General features: G+C 48.2%; 1 protein-coding gene across 7 annotated transcripts in view; it reads right to left on the reverse strand.

The window, feature by feature from the left end:
* flt4 (fms related receptor tyrosine kinase 4) overlaps positions 1 to 16,382 on the reverse strand; it is a 267,177-nt gene that overhangs the window by 140,340 nt on the left and 110,455 nt on the right. For all 7 annotated transcript variants that reach the window (XM_063053080.1, XM_063053081.1, XM_063053082.1 and 4 more), the window contains 2 exons: positions 16,102 to 16,198; positions 5,651 to 5,913 (listed from right to left, as the gene is read on the reverse strand). In XM_063053080.1, coding sequence (XP_062909150.1) covers positions 5,651 to 5,913; positions 16,102 to 16,198 — 360 coding nt within the window. The remainder of the gene's footprint in view (positions 1 to 5,650; positions 5,914 to 16,101; positions 16,199 to 16,382) is intronic.

Genomic DNA, 16,382 nt, shown 5'->3' on the forward strand with positions numbered 1-16,382 from the left:
CAATCTGGTGAACCTTCTTTTTACTTCCTCTATGGCAAGAATGTCTTTCCTCAGATTAGGGGACTAAAACAGCACAATACTCCAGGTGTGGTCTCACCAAGGCCTTGTACAACTGCAGTAATACCTCCCTGCTCCTGTACTCGAATCCTCTTACTATGAATGCCAGCATACCATTCGCCTTTTTCACTGCCTGCTGTACCTGCATGCCCATTTTCAACGACTGGTGTACAATGACACCCAGGTCTCGTGGCACCTCCCCTTTTCCTAATCGGCCACCATTCAGATAATAATCTGTTTTCCTGTTCTTGCCACCAAAGTGGATAACCTCACATTTATCCACATTAAATTGCATCTGCCATGAATTCGCCCACTCATCCAACCTATCCAATCTTTGAATAAGATTGAAACTTATTCAATCTTCTCTCATAACTCAGGTCTATAGATGAGTGCCACTTGAGAGCCCGTAAGTAGATCAACAGAACGAAGACCATCATCCTCAACCTTGAGGGATAGCCACGACGATAACTCAGGTCTGTAGATGCGGAGGAAATCTGTTCAAGAAAGAGCTGTGCTACATGAAAACAAGTGTCAGCTGCGAAAGGAGTCTGAATAACCAAAAGACTCAACCACTATCCACAGCCAGCTTATTCTTGCACACACTGCACTAGAATAAATGGATCCCAGTTCGGCCTCTATAGCTGCCAGGGGGCCCACCAATAGACAACCTCTCAGAAGAACCACTCAAGTGATTGCACTGCTATTGTCTTTCTTTGTTTTCCTGTAAATGCCTGCAAGAAAATGTGTAGTATATGGCAATATATGCGTAATATACTTACTGTGAACTCAGAACTTTTTCGAACTTTGAAATACTTCACACAAAGAGAATCAGAATCAGACTTAATATCACCAGCATATGTTGTGAAATTTATTAACTTTGCGACAGCAGCACAATGCAATACACGATAGAGAGGAAAAAACTGAATTACCGTAAAATATATATATTAGTGAAATTAAATAAGTATTGTAAAAAAGGAAATAAAAAGTAGTGAGATAGTGTACATGGGTTCAATGACCATTCAGAAATCTGATGGCAGAAGGGAAGAAGCTGTTCCTGATTCACTGAGTGTGTGTCTTCAGGTTTCTGTACCTCCTTCCTTCCTTCCTGATGGTCGCAATGAGAAGAGGGCATGTCCTGGGTGATGGAGGTCCTTAATGATGACACCGCCTTTTTTAGGGCACCGCTCCTTGAAGATGTCCCGGATACTATGGAGGCTAGTGTCCACAATGGAGCTGACTAATTTTACAACTCCCTGCAGCTTATTTTGATCCCCACCAGACTATGATGTAACCAGTCAGAATGCTCTCCACGATACATCTGTAGAAATTTGTGAGCGTTTTAGTTGACCTACCAAATCTCCTTGGGCTCTTCATGAAATACTGCCGCTGCTGTGCCTTCTTTGTAGCTGTATTGATATGTTGGGTCCAGGTTAGATCCTCAGATATTGATACCCAGGAACTTGAAATTGTTCACTCTCTTCCCTTCTGATCCCTCTATGAGGACAGATGTGTGTTCTCTCGTTTTACCCTTCCTGAAGTCCACAATCAGTTCAATGGTCTTACTGACATAGACTGCAAGGTTGTTACTGTGACACCACTCCACTAGTTGGAATATCTCACTCCTGTACACCCTCTTGTCACCATCTGAGATTCTGCCAACAATCCTCAGTAAATTTATAGATGGCATTTGAACTGTGCCTAGCCACACAGTCATGGGTGTAGAGAGATCACAGCAGTAGGCTAAGCACACCTCCCTGAGGTGTGCCAGTGTTGATTGTCTTATTGATTGCCAGTGTTAGGAAGTCGAGGATCCAGTTGCAGAGGGAAGTACAGAGGCCCAAATTCTGGAGCTTTTCAATCAGAACTGCAGGAATGATAGTGATAAACGTTGAGCTGTAGTCAATAAACAACATCCTGACATTGGTATTTGTATTGTCCAGGTGATCCAAGGCCACATGGAGAGCCAGTGAGATCATGTCTGCCTTAGATCTATTGTGGCAATAGGCAAATTGCAGTGGGTCCAGGTCCTTGCTGAGGCAGGAGCTGATTCTAGCCATAACCAAGCTCTCAAAGCACTTCATCACTGCAGAGTTGAGTACTGCTGGTCGATAGTTGTTAAAATAGCTCAGCCTACTCTTCTTGGGCACTGGTATAATTGTTGCCCTTTTGAAGCAGGTGGGAACTTCCTACTGTAGCAATGGGAAATTGTTTTTGAACACCCCTGCCAGTTGCTTGGAACAGGTTTTAAGAGCCTTACTGGGTACCCCATTGGGGCCTGTTGCCTTACGAGGTTTCACTCTCTAAAAAGACAGCCTGACAACGGCCTCCGAGACAGAGATCACAGGATCACGGGGTGCTGCAGGGATCCTCATAGCTGTGGTTTTATTTTCCCTTTCAAAGCGAGCATATAAGGGCATTGAGCTTGTCTGCGAGTGAAACATCACCACCATTCATGATATTGGGTTTTGCTTCGTAGGATGGAATGGCCTGCAAACCCTGCCAGAGTTGATGTGCCCCTGATGTCCCCTCCAACCTCCGCATGTCACACCTGGTTTTCTTGTACAGACCTGTGTCGCCAGACTTGAATGCCATAGCTCTAGCCCTCAGCTGACTACAAACTTACTGGCTCATCCACGGTTTTTGATTTGGGTACATACAGCAACCTTATCCACACGTTTTAATAAAGTCAGTGACAGCTGCGACTTACTCATTCAGACTCGAAGATGAATCCCTGAATACAATCTGGACCACTGATCCAAAACAGATCTGTAAGTGCTCCTGCACTTCCCTTGTCCATAACCTTTGGGTCCTCACTACTGGTGCTGCAGTCTTCAGTCGCTGCCTATACTCAGAGAGTAGAAGTACAGCTAGGTGATCAGACTTCCCAAAGTGCGAACCTGGGATGGCACGGTAAGCTCTCTCGATGGTGGTGTAACAGTAGTCCAGTGTGTTGGTTCCTCTAGTACTGTATGTGATTTGCTGGTAATAATTATTTCAAGACTTTTTTCAAGCTGGCCTGGTTGAAATCCCTCAAAATGATAAGGAAGTCATCAGGATGTGCTGGTTCATGCCTCCTGATCATATTACTCAGTTCCTCTAGAGCCTGCTTGACATTTGCCTGTGGTGGGGTCTACACGGCTACAAAATAATTGCTGAAATCTGAAGAGCTGTTGGTTTCTGGAATGAGCTGCCAGAGCAGGTGGTGGTAGCATGAACAGTAACGACTTTTAAAAGGCATCTAGATAGATGGAGGGATCTAGTATTAATGCAGGCAAGTAGGGCTGGTATAGATAGGCATAGATATGGTGGGCTTAAGGTGGTGTGCAGTAACAGCCAGTGATTATCTTGGATGTTTTTATTATGATCGCAAGACCCCATTGAACATTGGTAATGTAGAATATTGCATGTCCGGTTCACTGGCTCTGTGATGAGACCAACGGCTGTGTGGCCTCGGATGGGGCAAGGACTAGGCCTCACACCATGGTGTCAGTTACTGCAGCCACCTAGGAGAAGAGATGCCAGAGACAGTGAGGTGCAGCACCCTTGCTGGTTCGGTGCTGCCCTCCAGTGCTCACTCAGGAATGACAAGCTGGGCTGTGTTCATCAGCAGACTGCTACAGGCTTGTTTCTGCCGACAACATCCATGCACCATCAATCTTCAGCACTTGACTCTCAGGGACTTGGGCTATATTATATTTTTCTGTGACTGTATGTTTACTATTATCGTACATGTGCATTCAGCTGAGTACGACTGTTGCTACTGTGTTCTGCATCTTGGCCCTAAAGTAATGCTGTTTCACTTGGCGATATTCTAGGGTGTTCATGAATGGTTGGATGACAATTAGAGTTGAACTTGTGCTGTTTCACTCTATTGCCTGACTAGCTGAGGTCAGCCAGAATCTCTGCCTTCGTTTCAGATTCCTGTGTCTGTGGATTTATTTGCTTCTCAGATTTCAGCTGAAGGTGGGATCTGGTATCCAGGACGGAACATAGCATCCCTTTAAACTCCCTTCTGCAGCGTTCCTCCAGCATTTTGTATGTATTACTCAAGATTTCCAGCATCTACAGAATGCCCTGTGTTTATCCCTTTAAGCCGTTAGATCTCACAAATATCACAGGCCCAGGAATGGGGAATGATAATCCCTGCCACAGAACAACAACAGGATATTGTCTGGGCTAAAATCCAACGAGTGATCCTGGACAAAATTCTACCTCCACACGTCTGCCCTCAGCCAGCGTTAGAATTCCCAAATCCCACTTCAATACCCAGTTATTCAGTAAAGGATCCAATTATTTCTCATGCTGTTACTCCTCCAGTCAGTAATCTCAGTGGGAATCATTCATGGATCTGGGCAACAAGGCATGGAATCAAGTTCACTCATACATAGGACACAGAACACTACCAGACAGAACCGGCCCTTTGACCCACAATGTGTGCCAACCTTTTAACCTACTCGAAAATCAATCTAACCCTTCCTTCCATTCTATCATCCATGTGCCTATCTAAGAGTCTCTTAAATGTCCCTAATGTGTTTGTCTCTTCCACCACTCCTGGCAGGGCATTCCATGCACCCACCACTCTCTGTGTAAAAGAAACTTACCTCTGACATCCCCCCCTATAGTTTCCTCCAATCACCTTCAAATTATGCCCTTTGTACTAGTTATTTCTACCCTGTTAAAAGTCTCTGGCTATCCATTTGATCTATGCCTTTATCATCTTATATACCTCTATCAAGTCACCTCTCACCCTCCTTCACTTCACAGCGAAAAGCCCTGGTTTGCTGAACCTATCCTCATAGCATGCCCTCTAATTCAGGCTGCATCCAGGTAAATCTCCTCCACAGCCTCTTGAGAGCTTGCACATCCTTCCTATAATGAAGCAACCAGAACTGAACATAGTACGCCAAGTATAGTATAACCAGAATTTTATAAAGCTGCAACATTACCTCACAGCTCTTGAATTCAATCTCCCGACTAATAAAAGCTAATACTGCATACACCTTCTTAACAACCCTTTCAACTTGCATGGCAATTTTGAGCAATCTATGGATGTGGATGCTAAGATCCCCGTTCCTCCACACTGCAAAGGATCATTAACCATGTATTCTGCCTTCAAATTTAGCCTTCTGAAGTGAATCACTTCACATTTCTTGGGTTGAACTTCATCTGCCTCTTATTCTGCTCAGCTCTGTATCCTGTCAATGTCCTGTTGCAACCTTCTACACTATCCACAACCCCACCAACCTTCAAACTTACTAACCTACCCTACCACTTCCACATGTATACAAATCAGAATGAACAGGGGTCCCAGAACAGATCCCTGCAGAACACCACTGGTTACCAAGTTACAGGTCATAGTCGTGGAAGGACAAGAGATTCTGAACTTCTACACTAAGGTCTGTCAAGTTCCTCAATTCTCTCTAGAGCCCTCCTTTTCATAGTGAGAGCCTTTTATTAGTCTCCCAAACTGTGTTACTTTGCACTTATGAAGATTAAATAATAATTACTGAATATTACACTTGAATAAATGTTCATCACCTTGCAGAGACAACTGACTGTCCCCCTCCCCTAGCAAGGACTAAGAGCACATTACCTTTCACGAAGATGTATATGCTGGCAGCTGAAACCTCGTCAACGATGGGTTCAAAGTGATAGTAGCAGCGGTAATACCCTGTGTCATTAGCTCGGGCTCTTGTTAATGTCAACGTCTTGCAGTACTGATGCGTGGCTACTCCTTCACACTCCGCAATACTGACCGTCCGTCCTCCAGGTTCCTCCAGCCATTGGGACGGTGACTTTGTCTCTTCTGTGGTTGCGACCTTTCCTGGCCAATTCCAGCTCAGGGGCATCTGGCCTCTGAAAGAGAGAGAGCAGCAGGTGCTATCAGCGTCCAGACAACACAGGTAGGGAAAGGCACTGTCAGTCCTGGGAGGATGCTGGCAGCCGTGAACAATTACACACCACCGAGCTCATGGAACCCGAGTTATAGCAAAAAGGTGAATAGGCCACAATGCTGGGTCTATTGTTGTTTGTGATCTCCATCAAGAATATGGTGATAATATAGTAAATTGGATCAACAAATCTTCAGATGACATCAAGATTGGGAATGTAGTGGACAGTGAGGAAGACTATCAAAACTTGCAGCAGGATCTGGACCAGCTGGAAAAATGGCAGGTGAAAAATAATGCAGGCAAGTGCAAGGTGTTGCACTTTGGGAGGACGAACCAGGGTTGGACTTGCATGGTGAGTGGTAGGGCACCGAGGAGTGCAGTAGAACAGATGTATCCGGGAATACAGATCCATAATTCATTGAAAGTGATGTTACAGGTAGGTAGGGTCATAAAGAGAGCTTTTGGCACATTGACCTTCATAAGTCAAAGTACTGAGTACAGGAGTTGGGATGTTATGTTGAAGTTGTATGGGATGTTGGTGAGGCCTAATTTGGAGTATTGTGTGCAGTTTGGGTCACCTACCTGCAGGAAAGATGTAAATAAGGTTGAAAGAGTAGAGAGAGAATTTACAAGGATGCTGCCAGGGCTGGAGGACTTGAGTTATAAGGAAAGACTGAATAGGTTCGGACTGTTCTCTCTGGAGCATAGGAGAATGAGGGAAGAGTTGATGGAGGTAAACACAATTATGAGGGATATAGACAGGGTAAATGCAAGCAATCTTTTCCCACGGAGACTGGGTGAGACTACAACTAGAGGTCATGGGTTAAAGGGAAAGGTGAAATATTTAAGGAGAGCCTGAGGGGGAGCTTCTTCACTCAGAGGGTGGTGAGGATGTGGAACGAACTGCCAGCAGAAGTGGTGAATGTGGGTTTGATCGCAACACTTAAGAAAATCTTGGATAAGTACATCTTACTGTTTGCTTGCACTTACATGGAAGGGGGATGGAGGGCTATGGTCCAGCTGAGGGTCAATGGGACTTGGCAGAATTACAATCCAGCACAGACTAGCTAGGCCGAAGGGCTGTTTCTGTGCTGTAGTGTTCTACAACTCTACAGAAGGAGACCCTCTATCCTGCTGTCATCAGACTCTTAAGCAGAACCTGGGCGGCACAGTTGAGTAGCAGTTAGCGTAATGTTATTACATCACCAGTGACCCGGGTTTACTTTTTGCCACAGTCTGTAAGGAGTTTGCATGTTCTCCCTGCGACCACATGGATTTCCTCCAGGTGCTCTGGTTTCTTCCCGCATCCCAAAGATGCATGGGTTGGTGGGTTAATTGGTCACACAGATGCAATGGGCACCGCAAACTTATTGGGCCAGAAGGACCTGTTACTATACTGTATCTCTATCTCTAATTATAATGAAATTTCTTGTTACGATGGAGATGGACTCTTGATCTACCAATATACCTCATCAAGTAGGTCCCTTGTACTATATTATCTACCTGTACTGCACTGTCCCTGTAACTGCAAAACTTTGCTTTGCATTCTGTCATAGTTTTTCCTCTTGTACTGCCTCTCCATGGTAGAAAGTCTGTTCATCACAGGACTTCAGGGATGCAAACATTATCCACCTGTACAAGGACAAGGGGGAGAGGGCATCCTGTGACAACCACAGAGGCACATCTCTCCTGAGCATAGCTGGGAAGATCATGGCTCATATCATACTGAACAGGATTACCTCTCACTTCCTTCATGACACTGTCTCAGAGAGCCAATGTGGTTTCAGATCTAACATAGGGACAGTGGACATGATCTTTGCCGTTAGACAGATCCATGAGAAGTGCCAGGAACAGAACTAGAATCTCTCCATCCTCTTTGAGGACCTGACGAAGGCATTTGATACCGTCAGTCGCACAGGCCTTTGGATGCATCCTTACCAAGTTACGCTGCCCCCCCCCGCCCCCCCAGGCTGGTCAGCATTGTCAGGTCATTCCAGGGTTATTGAAAACGGCTGCATCTCTGACCCCTTCCTCGCAACTAACAGCGTAAAGCAGGGCTGTGTCCTCGCACCTACTTTACTCAGCTTGCTATTTGTCAAGATGCTGTTCTCTACTCTCTCACAGATGGATGCAGGAATAACAATTCACTACAGGACTGATGGGTGCCTCTTCCACCTGCGATACCTCAAGGCCAAGACCAAAGTACTGGAAGCAATAGTATAAGACTTCCTCTTTGCAGATGACTGTGCTCTTGCAGCGCATGGTGAAAGGGACCTGCAGGAGCTCGCTGTGGCAGCAAGAAAATTTGGCCTAACCATCAGCCCGCAGAAGACAGAAGTTCTACTTCAGCCCACACCCCATACCAACCCTACAGAACCACGAATTGAGATTGAAGGCACACAGCTTAACAATGTTGATGCCTTCACCTACCTGGGAAACTACCTCACCTCCTCCTGCAGTCTAGATCGAGAGGTCTCAAACAGACTTGCAAAAGCTGGGGCATCCTTTGTCAGGCTATGGACACCTGTGTAGGGATAAGGTTCATCCATTGTCATCGATGAAGACCTCAACACCATTAGTACTTTTTATGAGGTCGAGTTGCTAGCTCGACACTCAACCCTGCACTGATGGAAAGCGTGCCCGGGAGCAACTCGACTAGATTCGAACTCAGGAACCTTCGCTCCTGGAGCCCGGCACTGATGTCACTGCACCACCAGCCGGCTGATGGTGTCCAGACTAGCGCTTGATTTGGATTTAAGTGAGGGAGAGTTGCACAGCGTCAGCCTCACTCTCTCTTCCCAATTCCCATCTGGAACCAGTGGCAAGACAAGAGTTGAGACGGTTGGAGATGGGACTAAGCGCAGTGGATGACCAGGACATCTTCTGTGTCTTGTCCTGCTCTATACATCCATGATGCTTGCAGAGACCGCCTTCTTGACCGTTGGACCTTCCATTGGTCTCGGCCGCTCAATCTGCCGGAGTCTGTCTTCACGTGCTGGGATAACGTAGCATCGGCTGAAGACCAAGATGGCAGACTACAGAACAGTCGTCCTGACTTCTCTGCTGTATAGCTATGAAAAATGGACCCCATACTGCAGGCACGTCAAGATGCTTGATCAGTTCCATCTGCAATGCCTTGGCAAGATCATGGGCATCTCATGGCAAGACAGAGTCCCCACACACAAGTGCTATGAAGGGCTGAAGCTCTGGCACAGAAACCCTGATCATGAAGGTTCAACTTCTATGGGTTGGACATGTGGTCTGTACGGAAGACAACCATCTTCCAAAGATATTATTCTTTTCCTAGCTGGCACATGGCACCAGAAAGCAGGGAGCCCCCACAGAGCACTATAAAGACTGTGTGAAAGCGTCCTTGAAGGCATGCAATATCCCTGAGACTGGTTGGGAGGCCTTAGCCAAAGACCACAACGCCTGGCACCCAGTCTACTTCAACAACAACCCACATGAAAGAGGATACGTCAAGCGCATGTGGGGACTCTGGCAACAATGAGGACTATCGTCCACATTCACGGAAAAACCACTGGTTACCCAGCGATCTAGTATTGTCAACAGAGGAGTGCTATCGCATTTTGCATTGTAAGACATACAATCACGATGCACCACAGCAACATCACTGCAGAACCAAACTGATCAGGAAATACAAGTTCAAACCCCACCTCCACAACTCACAGATGATGCAAAGGTAATAGTATCACCTTGTACAGGGGAAATGCAAGTTCGATCCTCACCCTGGGGCATATCGATGCTGGCTGCTGCAATCAGAGAGAAGGTCATAGCTAAACTGGCGACTGTCTATCAATGAACTCAGCTCCCCAGAAAGTGATAAAATTCCAACAGGCAGCTCATTTGAAGCAGCCAATGAAGCACAACTCACAATTGCAACCTCCAACATAACTGTGACCAATAATAACCTGATACATGCATCAGTAGCAGCAGTCCTAGAAATGCTGGGCTACAAAATGAGCTACAGTGGAGAGTACTGTCATAACTCCCACTGGAGACAATGATTGGAAGCCAAGATGAAAGCCACAAGGACGGAGGTCAGCAGACTAACTGAGCTGCAGAAGAGTGGGAAGACCAAAGATTCATATTGGCTGCTAAGGAAGGACAGAGGTATGTCCATAGCCGAAGCCCTAAAAACTGCCAAACGACAGTCAACAGCTCTGGCTACCAGACTACAGAGGTACACCAAGGACGCAGAGGCCAAGCAAATAAATGCACTCTTCTCCAAAGAACCAGGAAAAGCATTTGCACAGTTCCTGAGCAACAACACACCAGTACCTGAACTAACCAAAACAGCAACTGAGGATACGGGAAGAGTATCTGGGAGAAAGAAGCATCACATAATGCAGTGCCCAATGGCTGAAAGACCAACAAGCAAGCCTCTGGGATCTCCCAGAGGAAGAACCAGTCACCATCACAGCAGATGTCCAGCAATGGACAGCAAGTATGAAGAACTGAACATCACCAGGGTCAGACATGATCCACGCCTATTGGCTGAAGAAACTAACAGTATTACATACACAGCTGGCAGCTCAAATGAAGCAGGCTCCCACCATGACTGGCTAGCTCAAGGCAGGACAGTACTCATAATGAAGGATTCTCACAAAGGAGCAACACCATCAAACTACCAGCCTACAACATCCCTGTCAAAAACATGGAAGCTCCTATCAGGCATCATAGCCACCAAGCTGAAGGAACATGTATGTAAGTTCCTGAGTCCTGCTCAGATCAGAGGGGAACCAGAGATTACAAGCACCAATTACTAGTAGACAAAGCAGTCATGCGAGACTCCGAGAACAAGCAAACCAACCTAAGCACAGCCTGGATCGACTACAGAAAGCATACGACTCAATGCCCCACACATGGATCCTGGAATACCCGTCTCTGTAAGGGTCAATAAGACACTAAGGACCTTTATCAAGAACTCAATGGGCCATTGGAGGACAATGCTAGAAGTTAACTCAAAGCCAATAGCACAAATGACCATCAGATGTGGAATCTACCAGGGTGTTGCACAATCCCCACTGCTGTTCTGCATAGGCTTGAAACCCCTCAGCCAGAAATGGATATGGGTACAGGTACAGAGTGGAGCGATCATCAGCCACCTTCTGTACATGGCTGGTATCAAGCTGTATGCCAGAAATAAAAGAGACAATGACTCACTAATCCACCTGACAAAGGTGTACAACAGAGACATTGGGATGTCATTTGCACTGGAAAAGTGCAGCCAGATGGTAGTGAAAAGAGACAAACCCATCAAGGCTGAAGGAGTTGAGTCACCTGAAAGCCTCTTACCACATTTACAGGACAGCTACAAGTACTAGGGATCTTCGGGCACATGGAAGCCACGATGAGGACACAAGGAAGGCTGTAACATCTAAGTACCTCCAAAGAGTGAGACAACTCGTAAAAAACCAGCTGAATGGGAAGGACCAGATCAGAGCCATCAACACATTCACCCTATCAGTCATCAGATACCCAGCTGCAATAGTGTGCTGGCCAAGGAACGAACTGGTAGCCACTGACATCAAGACCTGGAAACTACTAACAATACATGGAGGATTCCATCCAAAGTCCAATGTTGACCGACTGTACACCCGCTGGAATAAGGGAGGACCGGGACTTGGAAGTGTCACAGGCCACAGTCCTGGAAGAAATGCAAAACATTCATGTCAGGAAGATGGCCCCTAAAGATGAGAATACCTCAGACAGCAGGCAGGGGATATAGAAATAGAAATAGAAGTGGGTGAAGCAGAGCCAGAGGACTAGAGGCCATAGCACGGCAAGCCAGTGCACGGGATGTACCATCGCCAGATATCAGAGGTGGCTGACATAATAACATCCTACCAATGGCTGGAAAGGGCAGGGCTGAGGGACAGCACAGAGGTGCTGCTCATGGCTGCACAGGAACACATGTAGAGTACAAGAACAATAGAATCAGGGGTCTGTCACACCAGACAAGATCCAAGATGTAGACTGTACAAGGAATCTGCTGAAACCATCCAGCACATAGTATCAAGGTGCAAGATGCAGGCAGGGACAGTATACACTGAACGGCACAACCGAGTTGTAGGAATCGTGTACAGGAACATCTGCACTGAGTATGGATTGGACACTCCCAAGTCCAAACGGGAAACATCCGAGAAGGTGGTGAAAAATGACAGAGCTAAGATCCTGTGGGACTTCCCAATACAGACTGATAAGCAGGTACTGGCCAACCAACCAGACACAGTAATACTGGACAAGGAACAGAAGAAAGCAATAGTAAGAGATGTGGAAATCCCGAACATCAGGAACATCGGGAAGAAAGAATATGAGAAGCTGGAGAAATACCAGGGCTTGAAAGAGAAGATAGAAAGGATGTAGAAGTTTAAAGCCAGAGTAATCCCGGAGGTAATAGGAGCACTTGGAGTTGTGACAGCTGGACTGGGTGACCCAGGAACAACATCTGAGATCACTGTTCAAAACAGCACACTACTAGGAACAGCAAAGGTACTGAACCGAACCCTCAAGCTCCCAGGTCTCTGGGAGAGGATCCGAGAATGAGGGAAAATTACACTTATACACACCACCCATAAGGGGTGAGGGGGAAAAAATTTCACTCCCTTTCATCTCACCCTCAGGTGCATCTTTTTTCCAACCTGATGATACTCCAGCACTAACTTCTCTTTGTCTAAACACCATTAACCACGGTTTGTATTGATCTCTGATTATTCCCGGCCATCATGGGTCGGCACAACATTGTGGGCCGAAGGGTCTGTAATGTGCTGTGGTTCTAAGTTCTATCACCTGTCCCTTCCATTCCTTGGGTTCCCTGAGAGGACGGACTACAGCTATAACCCACCTATATCAGTCACCTCAGCTGCCATCCTTTCCCCAGGCTAGCCAAGGCCCATGTTGGACACCAGGATCAGAATCAAATTTAAAATCAATGGCATACGTTGCAAAATATGTTGTTTGGTGGCAGCAGTGCATTGCTGTGGGAGCAAACCAGAGCACCCAGAGGAACTCCACGCAGTCATGTACCACAAACTCCTTACAAACAGCAGTGGGAACTGAACTCTGAACTCCAACGCCCTAAGCTGCAATAACATTGCACTAATTGCTATGCTGCCTTGTCTATCCCTTTGACCTTTGAGGAAACGCACCTCTGGGGTAATTCCACAATATCTGCAGCCCAATAGTGTAGAGGGATGGCCACATTTCTCATGGTAGGAGGGATGTTCCTCTGAGAACTCAGCGTGTTACCTCTCTACCCTCTGCTCTGCAGGACTGCTGGACAGGGATCAGTAGGGAGGTGCTGGGAACAGGAGGAGCTCTGCAGGAATGTAGGACAGGGATCGAGAGGGAGGTGCCGGGAACAGGAGGAGCTCTGCTGGACAAGGATCAGTAGGGAGGTGCCAGGAACAGGAGGAGTTCTGCAGAATTGCTGGAGGGGGATTGGGAGGGCGCTGGGAACAGGAGGGGCTCCGCCTGATGGAGATCGGGAGGATACTGGGAACAGGAGGGGCTCTGAAGGATTGCTGGACGGAGATTGGGAGGCTGCAGGGAACAGGAGGAGCTCTACTGGGGGGGGGAGATCGGGAGGGAGGGTACTGGGAACAGGAGGGGCTCTGAAGGATTGCTGGACAGAGACTGGGAGGCTGCAGGGAACAGGAGGAGCTTTGCTGGGTGGGGATCGGGAGAGAGGTGCTGGGAACAGGAGGGGCTCTGCTGGAACGGGATTGGGAGGGAGGTGCTGCAAACAGGAGGGGCTCTGCTGGAATGGGATCGGGAGGGAGGTGCTGCGAACAGGAGGGGCTCTGCTGGGGGGGGGGGATCGGGAGGAAGGTGCTGGGAACAGGAAGGACTGCTGGGTGGGGACCAGGAGGGAGGTGCTGGGAACAGGAAGGACTCTGCTGGGTGGGGATCGGGAGGGAGGTGCTGCGAACAGGAAGGACTCTGCTGGGTGGGGATCGGGAGGAAGGTGCTGGGAACAGGAGGGGCTCTGCTGGAATGGGATCGGGAGGGAGGTGTTGCGAACAGGAGGGGCTCTGCTGGGGGGGATCGGGAGGGAGGTGCTGCGAACAGGAGGGGCTCTGCTGGGGGGCGATCGGGAGGGAGGTGCTGCGAACAGGAGTGGCTCTGCTCGGGGGGATCGGGAGGGAGGTGCTGCGAACAGGAGGGGCTCTGCTGGGTGGGGATTGGGAGGGAGGTGCTGGGAACAGGAAGGACTCTGCTGGGTGGGGATCGGGAGGGAGGTGCTGCAAACAGGAGGGGCTCTGCTGGGTGGGGATCGGGAGGGAGGTGCTGGGAACAGGAAGGACTCTGCTGGAATGGGATCGGGAGGGAGGTGCTGCGAACAGGAGGGGCTCTGCTGGGTGGGGATCGGGAGGGAGGTGCTGCGAACAGGAGGGGCTCTGCTGGGTGGGGATCGGGAGGGAGGTGCTGGGAACAGGAAGGACTCTGCTGGATGGGGATCGGGAGGGAGGTGCTGCGAACAGGAGGGATTCTGCTGGGTGGGGATGGGGAGAGAGGTGCTGGGAACAGGAGGGGCTCTGCTGGAATGGGATCGGGAGGGAGGTGCTGCGAACAGGAGGGGCTCTGCTGGGGGGGGATCGGGAGGGAGGTGCTGGGAACAGGAAGGACTGCTGGGTGGGGATCGGGAGGGAGGTGCTGGGAACAGGAAGGACTCTGCTGGGTGGGGATCGGGAGGAAGGTGCTGGGAACAGGAAGGACTCTGCTGGGTGGGGTTCGGGAGGGAGGTGCTGGGTACAGGAGGTCTCTGCTGGAATGGCATCAGGAGGGTGTCTGTCTTTGATACGTCACATTCACCGTGTGAGAATTGGGCAGATCTAAAATATAAATGGACTTGTTCCCAATACAGTCATGGAGCACCACAGCACCTATCACCTTCCATCTTGTACTTCTTCCTCCCCTCACCCCACCTTCTTCCTCTAACTTCTCATCTTTTTTTCCCCAATCCTGATGAAGATTCTCGGTCCAAAATGTCAACTGTACTCTTTTCCATAGATGCTGCCTGGCCTGCTGAATTCCTCCAGCATTTTGTGTGTAGATCTTCAGAGATGTTGATATCCAGCAGCTTGAAGCTGCTCACCCTTTCCACTGCTGATTCCTCGATGAGGACTGATGTGTGGTTCCTTTGACTTCCCCCTTCTGAAGTCCACAATCTATTTCTCGGTCTTACTGACATTGAGTGCTAGGTTGCTCTTGTGATACCACCCAACCAGCTGATCCATCTTGCCCTTGTACGCCTCCTCCACTACCTGAAATTTTGCCAAAAATAGTTGCGTCGTCAGCAAATGTATAGATGGCATTTGAGCTGTGTCCAGCCACACGGTCATGGGTGTAGACAGAGTAGAGCAGTGGGCTAAGCACACACCCCTAAGGTGCACCAGTGTTGATTGTCATTGAGGAGGAGAGGTTAGTTTCAATCTGCACAGACAGTGGTCTCCCAGTGAGGAAGTCAAGGATCAAGTTGCAGAGGGAGGTAGAGACCCAGGTTTTGGAGCTCGTTAACTAGGACTGATAGTATGGTTGTGTTGAATGCTGAGCTGCAATCAATAAACAGCAGCCTGAAGTAGTAATTACTATTGTCCAGGTGACCCAAGGTGAGTGGAGAGCCACTGTGGCAACAGGCAAATTGCAGCAAGTTCAGGTCCTTGCTGAGACGGCAGTTTATTCTAGCTCGACCAACTCTCAAAACACATAGTTACAACAGGTGAGCGCCACTGGGCGATTGTCGTTGAGGCAGCTCAACCTGCTCTTCTTGGGCACAGATATGATTGTTGCCCTTTTGAAGGAAGCAGAAGAACTCTATACTTTGTACTGCAAGATCCCTCCATTCCACAACACTCCCCAGGACTCTGCTCGTCACCCTCACTTCTCTTCACAAACTGCAACACCTCACACTTGTCCAAATTAATCTCTATCTGCCTTTCCTCAGTCCACTCACCCAGCTGATCAAGATCCCTTTGTAAATCCTGATAACCACTTCACCGTTGATGACAACCTACTGATACAGTACATTCTCATCCAAATAATAGATATAAATGACAAATAGGCTTGGGTTCACATCTGGAGACGGGTAACTCCAGAGATATCATATCCTGGCAACTTCTGCACTCACCTGCACGTAATGGAGAGAGTGCCGCTCGCGGTGATGGAGTACTCCGTTCCTGTGATGTTGAGTGTGGGTGCTGTGTTGGATAAACCTTGTATCAAACCTGCGGAAAGTGAAGAGATTCTGGTCACTCCAAGCGCTCAACAGTTAACAGAACAAGCACAGCAGGCCAGGCAGCACCTATGGAGAAGAATAAACTGATGAAAGGACTTGGCACGAAACATCAACTGTTAATTCATCTCCATTGATGCTGCCTGACTTGCTGAGTTCCTCCAGTATTTTGTGCG

This window comes from Mobula hypostoma, chromosome 7 (assembly GCF_963921235.1).
Source record: "Mobula hypostoma chromosome 7, sMobHyp1.1, whole genome shotgun sequence".
NCBI lineage: Eukaryota > Metazoa > Chordata > Chondrichthyes > Myliobatiformes > Myliobatidae > Mobula > Mobula hypostoma.